Here is a 20002-nt window from a genome sequence, read left to right as displayed (position 1 = left end):
TAAATAAAAGATTACTAGTAGTAGAGTGTGTTCGGGGAGTTGCGGCCGAAAGAAATTCCCGTGGGTCTGCCTGGAAAGCTTTATCTCCGAACGCTCTACGGGCGGATGGACCCATAAACTATTGAGTCCTTGAGGCTTACTAGAACCCTTGGGGTATTGGTGAGTGGGGCGAGCCTGACTTTGGATACTGCATCCGTTCGTAGGTTCAAAAGTCCGGTTTTAGATTTATCCATGACTGCGATTAGTTATATCTGACTACGAGAGGGCAAGATACATGCTTCAATCAAGCAAGTCGGGAATCGGAAGAATGTCTCTGATCATTATAGCTAAGAAGCCGCATTTTGTCCGTCTGCACACTCTGAAGCTGGCTACCGGGGCCAACCGGTCGCTGACGACGGCTATATAGCATCTGACAATGGTCCCTTAATCTTCCTCCTCCTCCTCCTCATCATCATCACCATCATCGTCATCTTCCCCCTCTTCGCCCACCCAATCCCAGGCACGAGATTCGCCGTCGTAAAAGGCCACATTTTCTTCAACCCAGTACCACCAGCTCATTGCCAAAAAAACATAATTTTCGACGTTTTGTTCAGCATATTTATTATCGTACCAACCAGCCGCAAGTGCAAGACATTCTTCCACATAATCTGGCAATTGAGAATTACAGTGTCGGGTCAGCGCAAGGACTTGGTCAATAAGCAGCCACTGGGAGGAGCTTACAAGAGTGATCGGTAAGCCGACCGGTTATTGGTTCATCGCCGTCCAACTTCTGCAACCCCAGCCAGAAAGTCACCAGGTGCCAAAGTTCGTGGAACAAGTTGCTGCTCCGGGGCATCGCATCATACAGATACTCGCCGTCTTCTGCCTCGACTTCTGGCAGGCTGGCGAGATTGTCATACTCCCACGGAATTTGACTATCAAACGAGTCGGGACATAGCAGCACAATGTCCTCCATGGCTTTGTATTCGATGGTTTCAGTCTCTCCGTTGATGGTAGCCTGGTAGTATCCCGCCGGGTAGCCAGGAATGCTCACCCCCTGAAGAGGGTTGCCGTTTGCACTCGCCCCGCACAAGTCGCCGTTCGATGTTGGCTTTGGGAAGACATAGACCCCCATGTCAGAAACCCAGTATGGGCGGTGAGACTCATATCCCTTCTGTTCCCTTACTTGCTCATACATCTCTTCGATAGTCAGAGCGACTCCGTTCAATTCCACGGGATTCCCTGAAGCGTCAAAGGCTTGATCTGTCCAGTCAAACCAGTCTCCAAAGTTGTCACAGAATAGCCTAGGCGGAGACTTGAAAGACGAATACTCTCCACTGGCCACGAATTGGTTTAGCACACCGAAGTTTTCTGTTTGATTTCGTACGTATTAGAGGTATATCTCTTGAAAGCGGCAAAGGGACCACTTACCCATGAAAGCCGCCATGGAGGTCTGACTAGACTTCTCTTTAATTGCCGGTTTGTCGCCGGAATTATCGAATTGGATTCCCAGCCATGCCGTGAAAAGCTTTTGGGCGACCACACGATCTCTGGTCGCCTCCTCATCACCGGCGGTACTGAATGCAGTTGCAAGGCCGGAAGCTAAGGTATTGGTATCCATCCAATAGTCCTCGAGCTTTGACAATCGACTGGCGCAGCTACCAGTACCAGTACCAGTATAGATATTGAAGGCATTGTCTACCGTAACGGCAGCTCCTGGCATGGCCAGCAGGCCGATAGTGAGCCCCAAGGCAACAAGAGATCGGAACATTGCGGTGCTCAAATCATTGAAAGTATAGTCACTCACAATGCTCTCTTTCTACCGGAAAATCAGAACTAGATTTATATTTCCGACGCCATTATAGTATGACGATTTCGGTGAAACGCTTCGCTCGTCCACAGCCCCTTTGTGAGCACACCGCGTAAAGAATTAGCCCATCCACCAGAATTTGCAATAACATCTTCAAATTGGACTAGACAGTGGATTCAATAGCGATGCAAGTTGAGCTCCCCTCATGGTCTGAGTTGTTATTGGGAAATGACACTCAATGGACGTGGTCAACTAACAAAAACTAGCCAGTATCGCGTTCCAGACACAAGTAAATCCCTCATACAACATTCTCCTCCGGTTAGGCCGCAGCTATCCGGTGGTCGGACTCGAGAAATTGAAATGGCAAGTCGGAAATTGCCCGGTCCCACCAAATCTTACTGGTAGGGGTAAATTGTGGCCTGGTTGTATTTGAGCTTCCCCGGATCTGTGTTAGGGTTGAGACGGATCTCACTAGTTTCGGGCCGGATCCTTTGCACGGTCACGACTGCCTGCATTGACCAGTGGGTCTCCGCAACAATTTTATTTCGGGTGTAATTACATCCAAACGAAGGGGAGAGAATGATACTATACACAATATTGCAGCCTATTATAAATCATTGTGTGATAGTGATGCCTGAGAATGAGTGGTATACCTCAAATGATTTAAAATGGCTATATTTCTCAACACTTGTGAAGCACCAAAGATCAGTTTCTTTGCCGGATTCTCCTTAGCACCGCCCTTCATTACTTCTCTTACTCTGTGTCTCTCCTTACAATTCTTCCTTGCAGCCTCGCATTTCTAGTCGTTCCTTATGTTCTCTTTTGTATACTCCTGGCATTCTTAACGACTGTTGAGTTATAAACAGCGGCAATTCCTGATATGCGCCTGATTTCGCAGCTCACGGGTGGACTGTTGGCGAGCAGCCTTCTGGTTCACCCAGCGCTGGCAAGCACGGAGCGTGAAATCCAGGCACGAGCTCGAGTGCAGAAGCCGAAGCCGTGCCCTGCTCCCTGCTCCAGCACAGACCCAGCCGATTGGTTTGTTTACCCTGATTTGGAAAGACTCGCGCAGTGTAATGAAAGCATGCTTCTCGATTTCAACATCTACAACACTGTGACTGATCCTCAACATCATTCAACCATCTACACTTGCACAACCCCTGGAGACCTTGCCTCCTGGGGTTCATTCAGCACCAATTCATCCGACAGCGGCTCCAGCTCTCCTGTTACATATGAGGTTGGCATTTGGAAAGCCCGCTCCCCGCCGGGGAGCTCGCAGCTTCTCGCTCTGCTGCGAGATATGCATAGCTACCTGATTGCCAACCCTCACAAGGGAGAATTATTCGGCTACTCTAATCGAGTAAGCGTCGGGGTTTACCTTGGTGGCAGTTTGCAGCTGACTCCCAACGTTGATTTTGCACTCAATGAAATGATCTCCCTGTCACGAAATTCCACTTACGACCGAGCAATCTTGCAATACTGCGGTTCAAACGCCAATAATACTTTGGGTGTGGCAGTTTCAACGAACGGAGACCTCACTACTGTACAACAATACATCCAATCCTGGAGCAAGGCCGAGTGTATATCGGACTATGACAGCCACAGTTCTGGAACAACAACCCTGTGGACTAGTCAAACAGGGCTTCGCAACAGTACGGGTGCATTCACTACCATTACGTCAAATACAACTACCTCATCCCACTCGTTGACTCGCCGTCGTTCTCAGCACGGCCACTTCCACGGCCACACTCATTCACACACCCACGCTCATCTGGCTCATCGTGACAGCAGCTGTTCTTATATCCAGGTCGTGTCAGGTGATTCATGTGCTACACTCGTCTCAGAATGTGGTATCACTGCTGCTGAGTTCTATCAATATAATACTGCCTCAGATCTATGCTCGACACTGGAAGTTGGACAATATGTGTGCTGCTCCTCCGGGGGTTTGCCAGATTTCTCCCCATCCGCTTATAGCAACGGCACCTGTTATACCTACACAGTCCAGTCCGGTGACACTTGTTCGGCGCTGGCGCAGACTTATAGCCTCACGGTCGCGGAGATCGACTCCTACAACAACGATACATGGGGCTGGTACGGATGTGATGACTTGCAGGCGGGGACCAACATTTGTCTTTCCACAGGCAATGCCCCCTACCCGGCAGCTATAACCAACGCTGTTTGTGGGCCCCAGGTGCCGGGAACCAACTTCACTGATGCACCCACTTCCTGGTACTGGGCTCAGTTAAACCCGTGCCCTCTAAATGCATGTTGTGATGTCTGGGGCCAGTGTGGTACTACCCCATTGTACTGCAATGACACGCGAGCTTCCACAGGTGCCCCAGGTACCGCAGCCGCTGGCTCAAATGGTTGCATCTATAACTGTGGAACGAACATTACCAACTATGCCGAGGAGCCGTCGGGATATGATGTGATTGGTTATCTGGAAGCCAGCAGTGTCAACCGTACGTGTCTCAGATGGGAGGCCTCTGACGTGAATACAACAAAGTATACGCATGTCAATTTCGGCTTTGGAAACATTGCATCCGACTTCTCTATCAATGTAGATGGGATGGAATCCGATTTCAATCTTTTCCTAAAACTGGTTGGGACTAATCGAATCTTGTCCTTTGGTGGATGGGACTTTTCTACGAGCAGCAGCACGTATATGATATTCCGTGAGGGAACCGCTGCGGCAAATCGTGAGACGTTCGCGACGAATGTGGCCAATTTCATTACCGAGAAAGGACTTGATGGAGTCGACTTCGATTGGGAGTACCCTGGGGAGCCTGATATCTCCGGGATTCCGGCAGGTGGTTCAGATGAAGGCGAGAACTATCTGGAATTTCTGAAAGTCCTGCGTGCACTCGTGGCCAATGATACAATCATTTCGGTAACTGCTCCGTCATCGTACTGGTATCTGAAAGCCTTCCCAATCGCTGAGATGGCCGAAGTCGTTGACTATATCAACTACATGACTTACGATCTTCATGGTATCTGGGATCTGGGCAACGAGTATTCGCAATGGGGTTGCAGCGACGGAGACTGTTTGTTCTCGCATGTGAACATGACGGAAACAATGTGGGCATTGGCGATGATCACCAAAGCTGGGGTAGCGACGAAAGACATTCGCGTGGGTGTCTCCAGCTACGGCCGTTCCTTTCATATGACCACCGCGGGCTGCTATGAGTCGTGGTGTACATATGATACTGCGGGCGCCGCAGGACCCTGCACTGACACAGCCGGATACATCGCTGAGGCCGAGATGGAGGAGATTCTAGCCTCGGATACGACGACCCAGACTTACTCCACGTACGATACTGATATTCTGGTTTATAACGAGACCCAATGGGTAGGCTACATGAATTCCACTACGCGCGCGAGCCGGATGGCATACTACAAGCAGTTTAACTTCGGTGGCACGGCTGAGTGGGCCATTGACCTAGAGACCAATCCTCTAGGAGACTCAGATGTTGATGATGATGATGGCACCAGTCCTTTAACCACCACCACGAGCACTACTACTGTCACTATTGACCCAACTGTCTGGATGGAGCCCTCTCCAGTCGTAACCTGCGTGCCGCCTTGCCTCATGATCATGCCGCCCAAGCCGCTGGAAACTACAACCACCATTACCTTCACCGAGTGGGACACGCACATCACATGGGCCTCCACGGCCACCAAGACCACAACCCTGGCCAACGGAAACGTCGTGACCTACAAATCCATGCAGAATTCGGCCATTCCCACGCGACTTTCTATCGCTCCCGTTACCACCAATTATATCAATGTCTGGAATCAGGCCATCACGCCAGGCCAATCCAGGGTCTATCAGACCAGCTCTATCCTTCCCACTCCTTTTCCTGTGGTGTATACCCCGTGAGTAGCCAACGTTCCTTTCAAAGAAATACCCTATCCCCATTTCTCCATATATATAATGAAAGCTGACTACGTACCCAATAGAACGGTGGGCGGCGTGACAAACGTCTATGGGGGTACGACAAGTACTATTGCAGGTGTCAGTTGGTCCTTTGGAAATGCCACCTACACCAGTCCCGCATGGACTGGAGTATTTGGGGGCACAACCAGCGTGACAGGGGGCACAACACTGTCCCCTTCAACGACTATTGTTACGCCACACCCTTATCCCACCGACACCAGCACTACTGATCCGGTCCTGAACACTCATACTACTCGAATGAGCACAGGATCCCCTGCTGGACCGACCCCTACCTCATCTGGAGAGCACACCGGTCATGACTGTAAGTATTCCTTCGTTTTCCCGTACATTTTGAGCACATAATCTGACGAAAAAAGGTCTCATATTCTGCGCCTGTGCAGTTTGCCCTCCTGACCTCGATCTGGATGGGAGCTTTGGGGGCGAAGTTGGTAGCGGTGGTGGCGGGAGCAGTGGCAGCAGCGGGAGCAGCAATGACAGTGGAGACGACAGCGACGACGAGTCCAGCAGCACGAGCAGCACCAGCACCAGCACTGAAACGGCGGACGTGACCATGGGCGGAGCAGGCACTACCATCTACTACGAGTTCGTTCCCACCGCTGCGTCCACCAATTCTGCATTGCAAACATCTATCGATCAATACCTGGGATCCGTCTTTCGATCCCTATACGGTAGTGAGGTAGCGGCCATCACCGCCACGGAAACCGGCACCGCTGCCGAAGCAAGTATCACTTCCAGCAGCCCTCTTTGTGTAGAGGCCCAGGATCCTGACAGTGGATCGGATGACACCGTCTGCTCTTGCAGCGGAGGTAGCGGAAGTTACCCAACCCTCACTGTCGGGACCAACCCATGCGGATACACAGCTTTGCCGACCAAGACGACCACCAATGCATATCCTTACACCTTCACCCAGGCCGATGGCTGGATCGTCGGCTGCGCCTCCACCGGCATCATTGACGATGTGAGCTACTGCACTGGTTCTCGCACCACCGTGGGCGTTGACCGCACCATAGATCCGTACCCTTACACCTTCACTCAAGCGGACGGCGATATCGTCGCTTGTGCTACTACGGGCATCATCGACCATGTGAGCTACTGTTCTGGCTCCCGCACAACCGTCTCTACAGCCTCGGCAACCGCCACGGAAACCTCCCAGGCCTTTGCCATTTGGCGCACCAAGACAGTGGAGAAGTCCTGCGTCAACTCCAATTGTATTACGGTCAACGACGGCAATAAAGTTATCGCATCATCAGCAGATACCACCGACGGGGACTTCTGCGAGGACCTTGCGTATGAAGCGACCAATTCCAATACAGGGAAGGCCCTGACTACGAAGTTGGTCGCTGATTTCACCTTTTCGGACTGGTCCGTTTGTGGTGTCTCCGGCGGCTACTCCTGCACTGAGACATCGAGCACCTCGGGGGTGTGGGAGTGTGCTGATGCCGATGGAGGGAATACTGCCCGTTGTGTCAAGTCGACGGATAGTTCATCGCCGTTGGTTACGTGCGAGGAGACTAGGACGGGTAACGGTGAGGATGTGTATGCATACTTGCTGGCTAATTGTACTGCAGAGTGGAGTTGTGCGGTGGATTTTTAGGGTTATGAGTGATGATAATGTAACATTATACTCTCTAATCGAATGAGGTGGGCTGAAATTACTCCATTCCCACGACTGCGTAGTTTATTGCCCTTCTGGTGATAAGTAAAGGTTTTCACGTCTCCATGGTATTAAAGACACTTTCGCAAGGAAGTTTTAGCTTCCTAGAAGCAGCCGTAGAATAACACCTTTCCAAGTAGTTATGGGTGATTGCTTTCATACTAACTAAACGCACCAATTTGAGCTTTGTGCGACACAAACAGGCTCAATGTGCAGCCCAGCGAGTTGTTCAACTTCTCACAAGTCCCTTTAGATGTCGACTGCTTCAACTGTTAATACTTATTCAATGTCTCGAACATTTATAGATTCAGAAAATTTCCACAGCATTGCAAACCGGATGGCATATCATATAAAGCTATATTGTCTCTATGGTTAAGCAGTAGATTCCTTCTTTTGGTGCTGTGCGCATGAATGTGTTGTGAGGTCCTCACACCAGTAGGGATATTACACCTGTATGTTACATAAATATTTACAATCTCTGTTTATCTCATTCAAAGAAACTTTGCTTGAAAGAAGACTACCTGAGAAGTGTCCGTAACTTTGATGACTTGGAGGGGACGGGGTTCCTTGACTAGTTAGTTATTGGGTTGTGTGAGATAGTTTGACCGTATTTGAATTGATTTTTCTCTACCTAACATCAGTAGATGGCAAGTAGTAGTGTGGGACTCCTTGAATTAATAATTCCGTGAGTTATAGATGGGTTTGATACCTGGAAAGTAATGATAATCCGGGTTTTACCTTCGAGAGATCGGCGAAATCCTTGAATGCCAGGTGAAGTAGCACGTGCCTTCACCTATAAATGAGGCCTAGAGTTTTCGACTGGATCAGATAACTACCATCTTCAGCTCCAAGCATCAAGCTTGTTCTTATTGATTTTCAGTTTGACCAAGGTAATCAGAATTCCAAGTTTTCGTGATTCACGATTATCGAATATTGAAAGAAGCGATTCATCTGTATCTTCCAGTCAGCCCTTTGTCCTTTCTCCTCCTGACCAAAACGTTCTTCTTCCAGACCATCACCCTCAGTCTTTCACTTTGCCAATCCTCTTCATCAACTTAACACACAATGAGCCGTTGGCACAGTTCAAGCTGCAAACGGCCAGATGTCAGTGTGGCAAGTGGTATTCCGTGTTGCAATCATTGCTTCGCCATTGCGATCATCGAGCAGAAAACAAGAGTCGCAGATCCACCATTGCCACTGAACGACTCGTCTCATAGTTCTCTGTGGCCATCATGTCTCGATTCAAATAAGCCAAAACTATCAGAGGAGAGCACAGAAAATGGCGACAGCGAACCTCGGACAGACTCCCAGGAAAGTTCACTCCCGACATTGCCCTCCAAAGATCACCTACGACTTGTAAGGTTGAATGCTGGCCCTTTCGATAGTATGCTTCATGTTGACCTGGAAGTGGTGAACATCCACAATTGCCCAGCTGAATCCTTTGAAGTCTTATCATATGCCTCAGTCAACGAGAACGAAGACTCTGGCAGCTCCCACATTGTCTTCGTAGGCAAGTACTGGGACACTGTTCATGTATCATACAATTGCCAACAGGCGCTTCGCTTTATTCGGGACCAGGAGTTTGATCGACTATTATGGGTGGACTCACTATGCATCGATCATGCTAACCTCGAAGAAAAGAGTCAACAAACCTCCTTGAAACGAAAAATCTGCCAAAGGGCGTCTAAAGTCCTTGCCTACTTGGGTGAAGAAACATCCGACAGTCGAGAAGCTTTGGATTTTCTCAACAGCATCGCTGTAACAGGCTCTGAAGTGAGCACTGGCCATGAGCATATAAACAAAGATACTCGGAGAGCCTTGAAAATCCTTCTAGAAAGACCATTGTTCACCAGATTATGGTTCCTTGTTGAAGCGTTACTAGCTCCGAACCTTGAGTTACTATGCGGTGCACATTCAGCTCCATGGCCTAAAGCGCCTTTTGCGTTGGCCCATGATGACGTTCCTATACCCGACTGGCTTTTTCGGAAGGAACACTGGTACGGGCTTACCGATCGTGATCTCTTGCCCATATTAGCACAAGCATCCTCTTACGAATGTTCCGATCCGCGGGACAAGGTATTTGCTGTGCTTAGCTTGATATCCCAGAGTGAACTTGAACCCGACTACACTGTTTCCGTTGAAAGAGTATACACCGGTCTATCTGCGTACCTTATCAAGGCTTGCAGCACTATGGATGTCCTCGAATTAGCAGGTCTAACGGTGAAGACATTCGACCTCCCCTCCTGGGTCCCAGACTGGTCGCAAGCATTATCCACGACCGCTACACCCATTCCGACAAGCAATCAAAGATCCAACCGAAAACACAACAAAATCTCAGGCTCAGGTCGTGTAATATTCCGATCCTACCTTGCCTTTGACTGTGAACGCCACCTGAGCGTGGCTACGCCGATCCTGCGCACTTCTGCTATCAAGATTTGCGGGTTAAGTGGCAGTATCAAGCGTGGTCCAACTCGTGTAAAGATCAGGATGACGCTTGATGAAAGAGCCACTCCATCGGTTTCCTTCCCCGATCGAGGATATAAGCAAGGGCAAGATAGCTTGTTCCTTCTCGGTGGATACAACAACCCTGTCATTCTTAGAGAAGATTCTGTCACAGGCTCCTATCATTTCGTATCGACCTGCGCCCTTTCGCTCAGACAACCTCCTAGCAATAGATGGCTGCTGCCTTGGGCCAGTGAACGGCCGAATGAGCGGTACGTCGTCTCAGAACTGTCTCCTGAAGAGAATAGTCTGATTCGAGAATTCCATCTGCTCATGGAACAAACTACACAACAATCTGTCATCACCTTAAGCGATGACGAAATCCCCATACCCTTCGCCAGCGTCAGAGACAGGGTCTTCAGCTTTTCTCTATATCTGCAAAGCCCGTTGCCGAAACTTGAGAAACGATTGTGGGATAAATGGGAAGATTCAAACAGAGAGTTTGGCTGGATGTTCCGTGATCAACATGCAACATGGCAGTTTCTTCGACAAGTAAATACCTTGGAAATTCCCGGGAGACAGGGAGAATTTGAGATACTAGTGGACAAGTTTGATGACATCCAGACTACATTATATTGCGGTGTGAAGTTGCCTTGGACATATTCATGGGATCTCAGTCGATTTATCTGGTCGTTTTTACGACCTTTGAATCCAGAACAAGCGGCTCAAGGACCACAATGGACTCCAGTGCTGGGAAGGATGATGACGGCTCTTCCTAAGATTATAGGATGGGCAGAAACGACGGAACAGCTATTGACTTTGTTTAAATATAGTCAAACTATAATTGGCGCCAGCTGGGAATCGTTTCCTGGTAATGGGCTCCCTCAGAAGTGGATTGATAACTACGAGAATTTCTACAAGATTCTGGATATGGATAAAAATAACTTCATGGCAGACCTGAGGACATCACTGGATTCATCCTGTCACTGGGACATACGAGAGTTCGAGCATAATGCCCGAGCTAGATGTCGTCTATGGAATCTCAACCTACCCCCCGAACTAGAATCGAAAAGTGCTAGTAATATAGCAGTGCACGCGGGCTTCAGATCTTTAGGACTGGAGTTATATGACGAGCAGATAGTTGACATCATGTGACAATTCCGTTGGCCCTTGTTCTGACATGTCTCTTCGGTGTGATATCCTGCGTCGTCGTTGACTCCACCCTAATTCCGACGAATGTATACCGCAAGGTCCCAAAAATTTGAATTATAATCAGGGAAATCAAATTCGTCATAGTATTCCCGTATGCAAGTCAACACGCGTGGAGAGACAGGGTCGGTCCTAGACACAAGATAAGGTTCCATATCCCGTACACTGGAGGAAGAAGAAAAAGAGGAAGAGGAAGAAAAAATGAGCAACTCACATGTGATCTTCATTCTGATCCCTCACTTTGTTCCATATCAAAACAGCCGGCCGAGCTATATCAAAGACAATTTGCCGCACAGCAATATCCGGAGCAACCGAAACCACAACTGTAGACTCATCAACTTCGAGGAAGGCGTCGGGGTCTTCTACAATCTTAATTCCATGCTCCCCTGCAGCAACTGCATCATTCTTCATGCACACCGGGTCCTGTGCAAAACATGGAATAGCATCCTGTGACACATTGTGCATTTTGCAGAATATGTCACGCAGAGTCAAAAGTAGAGCGTGCTGAAAAGCCGATCGATCTTGGAAATCAGGGTAGACTGTTGCGAAAGACCCAAGCGCAATCCCAACGATTTTGGATATAGGGGCAGTCTTTCGTGACATGAGCTTTACCCGAAGCTCTTGGCACTCTGTGGTGTTCTCCCAAATCTGGTGACTTTCTTGTAGAAGCTTGCTTGCGTCAGGTACGGAATTAATTGAACAGTTCAAGTACAGCTCCTTGGTGCGGATATCCCGTAGATACTTGTAATGGCCAATCTCGATATGGTTGTAGGGCAGATAATCCCCTAGGTTATCTTCATCGAGTACTTCTTGCAGAGATGAATATGATATGCGGGGGGTTTTGGCTTTGTAAATTAAAGTCAGTGAGTCATTGCACCACCTTAGCATGAGAAACATAACAATAAACACACATACATAATGTACTCCATACCAGGCTCATCATGTGCTGGATAAACCTGCCCTATGAGTACTGGAAACTCAACAATTACTCCATCCAACCCCGGCACACGTATACTCTGGATAACTCCATCGCGAGCGTCCTGTAGCTGCTTCTTGAGATCCTGAAGTAGCTCCTTGGTGTAGAATGGTTTCCCAGAGTCATACATCTCCTGGATATGAACGAATATTTCCTGAGGGGGCCGTAGAGGCGAAGGGTCGACTCGGGTTGCTAGCCCGATGAAAGTGGAAACTGGGCTTGCTGCTCTTTCCATTGTGTCTCTTCAAGCAAAACTGGTTACTATGTGGGAATATTGAATTAAGTGGAAGATGCAGGCGCGTAAACAGACACAAGATGGGCTAGGCAGCAAATTGTGGGGGTCAGTGCACCAGTCAGCTGAGAGGAAAGCTAGTAGTTGTTGTACTGCGAAAGGAAGTGCCACCAGCCGCTAGTGACGATTTTATATCTTTTTATTCTCCGAGAAAGCCTTTTGAAAGGTAGGTGGATTACGTATAGTACTTAGTACAGAGAAGTCAGGTACTCTTACTTCGGTCCTTGTGGATGGCACGGGAACGTCCCGTTCGGAACAAGCCTGGCGGAAATCGCCGTGTCGACGGTGCAGACTTACGAACCATGGTTTGATATATAGAGATTCGTATGCATATTACAGGTAGATGAAACGGGAAGTTGAGCAATACCATGCAAGGTAATCAGGAACTGGGATATGCTGAACAACATTGGGAGCAGGTCAGAAAGCCTTGCATGTTATGTGGTGAGCTCGTCTCAGGCCACTTGTGAGTCTACGAGACTTTCCCTATTTCCATACTAGTATATAATGTATGAGAACATTGGGCATCATTTGGAGTTTAGGTATTCTCGCGAAGTAAATCGTAATATATTTACTACTTTTACCCCTCCATACCCGCCATGGTAGGGCTATGGTCATCTTTTCTTTATTCCATATAGCAAATAGATGCAGCATATTAATAAGAAGTCCTCGATGGTCTAACGGTCATGATTTCCGCTTGTCAATCCCTTTCGGGAACAAGCGCGGGAGACCTGGGTTCGACTCCCAGTCGGGGAGATTTCTTTTTTCTTTTTGCGTATCTTCGCCAGTTTATTTTCTATCCATCTCAGATTGAAATTGTAATTTGATGCACCTTTTGTTGTAAATAATGATTTTCTTTGGGGTTTTCTTCAAATTTGTTCATCGATGATGAGACCTAACTAAGTATGTCTACTCTATAAGTCTCCTATGATTTGCATTATGGTAGAGCGGGCGTTCTTTGTAGTACAAAAGGTGTGTCTTATAGGAAATTATAGCTGGTTTCGTTGAAATGATTCTTTATATGCTGACGGGAGGTATTGTTGTAGCGTATAATAGTAAGTGCCGAACTTCGTCTCTATACCACCATCTCTAGTAAACACAGATGAAATGAGCGCGGATATAAGATATGTATCGTTATAATTGAGTGGTCATAATGCTGAGAAATCGTCACGTCGTGGCAGCCTACATTCGCCATGGTTGTAGTTATAATCAAACGCAGAGAGAATACCAACTAGCTGAACAACCGTGGCAAGGACGACCAGAACATGAAATATTTGGTGAGAGCAACCGAAAATATCAAATCTCCCAGGCTTGATTGATTCTGGCATGCGCATCTATATTCACTTGTCAGTATGGGACTTAGTTCTTAGGTCGGTGTACTAACAGTATAGAAAAGTGCACCTAGAATGAGGAGCCCTCCTTCGCCTAGGTAATATGGCATGCCGGACTGTACCATCATTTGGGAAAAGCCATAGATGCTGATACCGTGGATCAGAGGCGCGAAGCCAGATAGTCCAGTACCCACAAAGTTGCAGATACGGAAGGTGCGCCAACGGGGTCCTTGAAACTTGGAGTTCACGAGGATCATTATTGTGATGCAGCTCAGTGAGATGATCTTTAAATATCTGTTAGATTCTTGTGTACCAAACGGTGTGGTAGGGAACATACCATGCCCCAGTATATCCGCCGCAATAGAGGCTCGCAATAGAAGACCATGTAGATACCCGAGACGAAATCTCCCAGGGTCAGAACAATAATGCCAACAAAGTCGAGTCGTAACCACAATTCCGAGACTTGGAGGGAGTGATTCATTAATGTGTGATAGGTAGTCGACAGACCCAAACATATAACAGCAGTCAGGAGAAAGAAGGCAAAGATGGCGTGGTCGGATAACGTGGCTTCTGGGTATTTGACTTGAAGATACTGATAGAACATGCCCTCTGCTGCGAGGAAGAAGACGGCTGGAACTAGATGAGAATAGATGTTCACGGTTTCATTGTGCAGATACAGCCAACTGGCGAAGCACGCATGGGTGGAATTTGAGACGGGTCGATAGCCATGTCGAATAAATTCATTATCTTGATACCACTCGGGGATCTCGTCGTAAGAGACAAGAATGGGGGTACCGTCATCGAAGAGGACTTTCTCTGGTGATGCTGGTTCTTCCGCAATGGCTCCCGGGAGGAGAGGAGAAGGCCGCTGGCGCGGGAGTGTTTCAGTTATTGATGGACTGTCCGCGAATGTCGCTGGCATATCGCAAATTGTATCTTTTTTTATCTTAAAGTGGAGCGTACAAGTAATGAGAATGGTTGAGCGGACTGGGTGAATATTTTACTGGGTGGATAGTTTTCTTTGGAGAGGAATCGAGCTGGGAAGACTCTGGCCGACTACGGAGGAATCGAGCCTCTGTCACGCTGGTAGCGCTTCTTCTGCAGGATCTTCTGGAAATCTAAGCTGGAAGACGTGGAGCAAGCGCGACTGACAAGGGACTCTGCCAAGGTTTCCAAGGTACTGCCACTGAAGGCCGAATTCTGGAGTATATTCCCGCTTGCTTGCACGTATGCTGCTGCAAGGTTATACTTGATTGTCGAGGCTTTCGTTGGACTAAGAGCTTTGGAAGTCAGCGCTTATCGCACCGTGGATTGGACGACGTTTTTGCCTCACCTCTGAAGACATAAAGTATGCTTCAGCTATGGATGTGTACCATTTAACTCTCCATTTTCGGCTAGTCAATGGGGTGTACCCATTTTCTTTCTTTTGTTCAACTTATATTTCATTTTATCTTTCGTCTTATCTTCATAATGGCTTGTCTCAGTAACCAGTCATGTCAGTTTATCGTGTTCTAGTCGAGATTGTGGTGACATCCAGCCGAATGAAGCTTCGAACCGCGCGACCGCATGCGGATAGCGCAGAGGCCCAGACTTACCTTCCATCCTTACTAATCAGTATATCATTGTCCTACTAAACTCCAATAAGCTTTCATAATCATCAGTAGCAATCGATAAGACACAAACAAACAAAAGAAAGAACAACATAAATGACTTCGGTGGCGTCAACAAATCCCGAACAGGCATATTACAACTTGGGAAAGTATGAGGTGTAAAGTCGGTCCGACCGCAATTCAGGCCCGCGCGGCATTGCACGGCATCAGAGAAACAGAGCACGACATGTTTGACCGAGATTCGTCTCGGTTATGCAGGTGCGGCCAAGGAGGGGGGTGACCTGCATGCATGCAGGGATGGCCCGGGAACTGTCGGCCTATCGCGGTTCAGGCTGAATATCAAATTAGCCGCTGCAAGAGCGGCTTTGTTATCGTCGGCCCGAGTAGACCTATTCCTACCACGGCGGGGTTGTGCCAGGTGGCTTGGGGGCCGAGTACTTATTAGCATTTGCGAGTCATGAGGTGCATAGTAGTATGATTGGCTGTTTTGGGGGTTGTAAAAGGTTACGTTGTGCGACCTTATGTGGAACGTGGTGCTGGTGGTGATCTGGGTGAGTCATTCAGGTTATCTAGGAATAGGATGGGGGTACACAAAGAAACACTACATTTGAGCAGGAGGAAGATAGATGTCACTGACAAAATAGATTCTGAAACCTAATCTATGGTCTTCTATACTCTAATTGGTATCCATCGCTAAGCAAAAGCAAAGCACGCTATAACTCCAAGCCCAGACAAGTAAACAAAGGAAATAGTAACAGGCACACATTACTTCCGAACATCGTGGTCGTTGAAGCCCGCTTCAAGAACATGATTGGGGAAGATACATTGAGGTAGGAAAGAGTGAAGGAGATAGTAATATGGACTTCACGACCAGAAGCCGGCGTCAGGTCAAGGCTCTCAACCGGATGAGAGCGCGCCAGTCTCGAACGGACTGGCGGGATGAATAGGACTGACAAGAGACTCTGACGGGCAGTCTGGGTGACAGTGAAGCACCATGGGTATGGGCGTGGGCACCCGAAATGGCGTGATTACCACAAGTAGAGATGGATATCATCATACTATGGGTAGTAGAGGTTGGTGGCGAAACCGATAAGCACTAGCAGTGGGGGTTTAAACCGAGAGACGAGCAGGCGAAGAGATAAACGGGCTTCAAGTGACAACGGTAACTCTAGACTGAGCCAGATGCACGTTGTTCTTGCGAGGGAAAAGCTTCTCCAAGCACTTGCGACCCTTGTCGAGCAGACTCGACTTCTCGCTGGGTTTGGGTGATACCGTCACCCGTGGGGCCGCAGCGGACTTGAGGCTGCTGCGGGACGATCGGCGCGACGGTGGCGGCGGGAGAACTTCGTGATCAAGGAGCTCCTCGTCGCTGTCATCGTCCATGGCCATGCCCATGGAGCGGATGTGGACGCGAATGTCTCGCTTGACCATAGCCATGGACTTGGCGTGGATGTGGGCATGGCTGAGGCAGCGACGAAGATCGGGTTCCTTGGCACTGCTTTCCTGGTCATATTTCTCGCCGGAGAGCAGGCTGAGACGGAGGTGCAATGAGGTTCTTTCCAACGGAGAAGGTCGTCTAGTGCGAGGGGCGGGGGAAGGTGATCTGGAAAAGCGGGAGGAGGAAGTGTAGGACATTGTATGGTCTAGCGTAGTTCTGTTGTGCCTCTCTGCTGCGTGTGCTAATGGAGGGGCAGATGCAGAGTCCCGCACCCGAAATGGGAGAGGGAAGGGCGAAAGAATCGAAAGGTCCGGAGAGAAGAAGGAGCTTTGGCTTTTGCTTGTCTGGATGTCAAAAGAATTCTCTCCGAGCTGGTCGGGGAAGGCCTATATACATTTTGACAGGGTGGAGGATGAGCAAGCTTGATAACCGCCAGGTCATGGGACAGGAAAACCTGGTGGGCGAACGCTCTAGAACTCGGTCTGCCAAAGCCAAATCGGCGTTGCGGTGGATCGCCCGGTGGAGACCGACTGTTCCAGCCCGCAATTCAGGCCGACATACACAGCCCAATCGCGGGTCCCTCCTGGCGAACCTGCTCTTTTCTGCTGTTCCTGAGACGCGTCTGATGATGCAGTCAACTTGGAGCCAATGGGCTGCGTGTGAACAATGCATCTGGACTCGAAACAATCATACTCACGTCAAATATTATACAATCTTGAAACAAAAATCAAAATTGTAAAAGGGACCGCATCAGCCATTGAATCATCACGAAGGAGCGCCAATGTTCCAGAAGCCCATCTAGACAGTCCGTGCACGGGCACGTGGGACTGATAAGCTCGCCGGCTTTTTCTTTTTGTTAGCTTTTTTTTCTATTTTAGATTTCTGTGTCCGTTTTTGTTTTTGTTCGTGGTATTTTTCTATTCTCGGATACTTAGTGGAGATTTCTGTCACCGTCTCAGTTTCTCAACTCGCTTGTCACAGTCACACTCAGAGTCACATTCATCCATTCATTGATTGATTTTCATGGTTCCCTCCACTTTTCTCCCCCCCAGTCTGGATTGTCGAAGATCACTCTGGTGACACATCCAATTCGTACCACCACAGCCTCCACGACATGCTCTGTACATAGAAACATCGTACGTACCCTGGTGGCGATCCCTCCCACCAGAGCCGGTGCTATCCGCAGATCCCATCACGTCTGTGGCAAATGCGACCGCCGGCTTATCTTGCGTGATAAGACGCTAACGTGGGCGATCCTGTTGACCAGGAACTCCCGTCATAGGGCCCTGATAATCCTTGTCTCCTGTCTATCACGATCGATTTCATAGAACGGTCGCAGACCTGTCGCTTACCCTTTGGGTTGCTTTGTGACTGACTATTAGCAATGTCAATGCTTCTGTGCTCTGCATATGCACTCCACTCTTTTACATCACATGAATGTCACCAATGAGGGATTTCCGTTGAGGGTTATCGCTGGACAGATATCCTGATTAAGGGGAAATGTCATCCAATTACTAGCTACCCACCATCTGCAATAGATGCTGTCGCGGGCAGAGGTCATAGCTCCAATTTTGGGCATTCATGACTTTCTTCAAAACTATAGCTAATATTTTCATGCAAGTTTCAGGCTAACACAACCCTCATCAATTCATCTCCGTGCACTACCACCACCTTGTCTTCAATTTTTCTGGTTTCTACAGCGGCACACAGTTCCCATCGCGGTCATTTTGCGCGCCAACGCGCCCGGACCATGGTCGCAAAAGGGGCGAAAAGTCAGTCAGCGCAACAAAGCCAGGGCCAACCAACCGGAAAAAAAAAAAGGTGGTGGCTGGGAGGGAAAGAGGAGTGTCAAAGGCAATAGTGCGCGAAATTCCAAGAAATGTTTGTTTGGCATTTTCTGTTCTAGTCTTTAGCTCTCTTGCCCCTCTCTCTGTCCCTCTCTTTCTCACTCTAACTCTCTCCTATTCTTCCGCGCCCCTCCCCGGTCTAGCCAGGAGATTAAACTCTTAGGTTTTTGATCCCACAAAAATTTTCTCAGCGAGGTACTAGTCTCACTGTCTTACCATTGGCTCGTACACTATCTCCTATCCGGTGTCCTGGAAATGCGCCACTGCTGCCGTGGATGCTTACCAGTCGGACCCCTCGGGTACGAAAACTTTATCGGACGTACATACTGGATGAGGTGTATGTTTGCCATAACCACCCACTGCACAGGCACTTCACATTCATCAACACTCAAGCTCCTACGGTCCATTGACTGGTCTAGAATCTCCCTATGATTGCTGATAAGCTTCAGTCTGCAGCAGTGTCTAAAGAAGTTCTTGCAACGCTGATAGGCTTGCTGGCCCCACGTGCCTAGACCAACCGCCGCGGAAGAGGTCAATCACCAAGCATACCGTCAATGAAATGGGCATGGCTTCGGGATTTGGCCATGTCGCACAAATGGGAGGATGACACGATCGGGGATTGACCGCCGAAATTAACGGTGTAGGCTACGACTCAGTCATATGGCGCAATATCTCCCAGGCTTCCAAGTGGATTCCCTGAAGGATTGCTGGCTAGTCTTTGATAAAGGAAGATTTTGATCATCGCAAGCCTCCTAAAGGGGCCGATAGTCAACGAGCGCATTGGTTCTCGGTCATCATTGCACTTGTGTGTCAGCTTACCGACATATGTCGCCTAATTGTTGCGACGCTGCTGATTTCCTTTAGGAAACTAACCACAGTGGTATCCCTGCAAGGATGCCAAAGTTCAATTGACTGTGGCGGGACTGATCCATGTGACCATCTATTGACCCCCTCCAGCAGTGGAGACTTTGAATAGTGTCTCGTCATCAAGGAGGGTAGCAACTTCAATAGACTGGCGGGTCTTGGAGATGATCCTCCCTAATATGCATGTTCATGCTGCCATCCCTGTTTTCAACCTGCCTGGGCATCACCCAAACTTACGGGTCTTTTCCGGTCGCTGTCCTCGGCAATTAAATTTTGCTCGAAACCGATGATGCAATTTGTCGCTTGCGCAGCGTGTTGGTGAGTATAGACCTTCTGCCATCTGGCAAGCTCGGCTCTTTTGTATGTAGTCATGCGCGGATGGCACCCACTCATGGCATTTACTGATAACACATGTCCTCACAATTTGACCTGGTGATATACGGTCGCTTGTCATCTAAGCACTCGCCAATGGGAATGGATTGGACGTAATTACAATCTATTGAGACCCAGAGGCAACCATATTCAGGTATCGATTTGAGGTGATGTCCACGGTGTAGCAGGAAAAAGGATGCTGATGATTTGTCCTAGCCACAGA

General features: G+C 48.6%; 7 protein-coding genes and 1 non-coding gene across 8 annotated transcripts; 3 read left to right on the top strand and 5 right to left on the bottom strand.

Moving 5' to 3' along the window:
* Positions 1–423: 423 nt before the first annotated feature.
* BO79DRAFT_259708 (uncharacterized protein) lies at positions 424–1750 on the bottom strand (the record flags this gene model as incomplete). Its single annotated transcript, XM_025686380.1, has 3 exons — positions 424–647; positions 721–1350; positions 1411–1750. 3 exons carry the CDS (start codon positions 1748–1750, stop codon positions 424–426), a joined length of 1194 nt encoding a protein of 397 aa, XP_025534854.1.
* Positions 1751–2783: 1033 nt separating this feature from the next.
* Positions 2784–5231, top strand: BO79DRAFT_129133 (glycoside hydrolase; the record flags this gene model as incomplete). Its single annotated transcript, XM_025677967.1, has 2 exons — positions 2784–3369; positions 3607–5231. Coding segments are annotated over 2 exons (2211 nt in total), but the record flags the coding sequence as incomplete, so codon positions are not given.
* Positions 5232–8466: 3235 nt separating this feature from the next.
* On the top strand, positions 8467–10998 carry BO79DRAFT_159389 (uncharacterized protein; the record flags this gene model as incomplete). The annotated part of the gene is made up of 1 exon (XM_025678948.1): positions 8467–10998. The coding sequence occupies one exon, from the start codon at positions 8467–8469 to the stop codon at positions 10996–10998; it is 2532 nt and encodes an 843-aa protein (XP_025534852.1).
* A 264-nt stretch (positions 10999–11262) lies between these two features.
* BO79DRAFT_159499 (SRR1 family protein) lies at positions 11263–12263 on the bottom strand (the record flags this gene model as incomplete). The annotated part of the gene is made up of 2 exons (XM_025678955.1): positions 11263–11897; positions 11960–12263. 2 exons carry the CDS (start codon positions 12261–12263, stop codon positions 11263–11265), a joined length of 939 nt encoding a protein of 312 aa, XP_025534851.1.
* A 720-nt stretch (positions 12264–12983) lies between these two features.
* On the top strand, positions 12984–13073 carry BO79DRAFT_t248. The gene has a single exon. It is a non-coding gene; the product is annotated as a tRNA-Asp (tRNA).
* A 392-nt stretch (positions 13074–13465) lies between these two features.
* On the bottom strand, positions 13466–14650 carry BO79DRAFT_276353 (hemolysin III family protein; the record flags this gene model as incomplete). Its single annotated transcript, XM_025687745.1, has 3 exons — positions 13986–14650; positions 13702–13932; positions 13466–13651 (listed from the first exon to the last, which is right to left on the bottom strand). Exons 1-3 carry the CDS (start codon positions 14568–14570, stop codon positions 13466–13468), a joined length of 1002 nt encoding a protein of 333 aa, XP_025534850.1. The 5' UTR covers positions 14571–14650.
* A 54-nt stretch (positions 14651–14704) lies between these two features.
* BO79DRAFT_259703 (uncharacterized protein) lies at positions 14705–15036 on the bottom strand (the record flags this gene model as incomplete). Its single annotated transcript, XM_025686379.1, has 2 exons — positions 14705–14928; positions 15030–15036. 2 exons carry the CDS (start codon positions 15034–15036, stop codon positions 14705–14707), a joined length of 231 nt encoding a protein of 76 aa, XP_025534849.1.
* Positions 15037–16407: 1371 nt separating this feature from the next.
* BO79DRAFT_232795 (uncharacterized protein) lies at positions 16408–17454 on the bottom strand (the record flags this gene model as incomplete). Its single annotated transcript, XM_025684255.1, has 3 exons — positions 16408–17023; positions 17258–17388; positions 17419–17454. 3 exons carry the CDS (start codon positions 17452–17454, stop codon positions 16408–16410), a joined length of 783 nt encoding a protein of 260 aa, XP_025534848.1.
* Positions 17455–20002: the final 2548 nt, after the last annotated feature.

Source organism: Aspergillus costaricaensis, assembly GCF_003184835.1.
Source record: "Aspergillus costaricaensis CBS 115574 unplaced genomic scaffold BO79scaffold_46, whole genome shotgun sequence".
NCBI lineage: Eukaryota > Fungi > Ascomycota > Eurotiomycetes > Eurotiales > Aspergillaceae > Aspergillus > Aspergillus costaricensis.
This window is presented reverse-complemented; position numbering and strand designations above follow the sequence as displayed.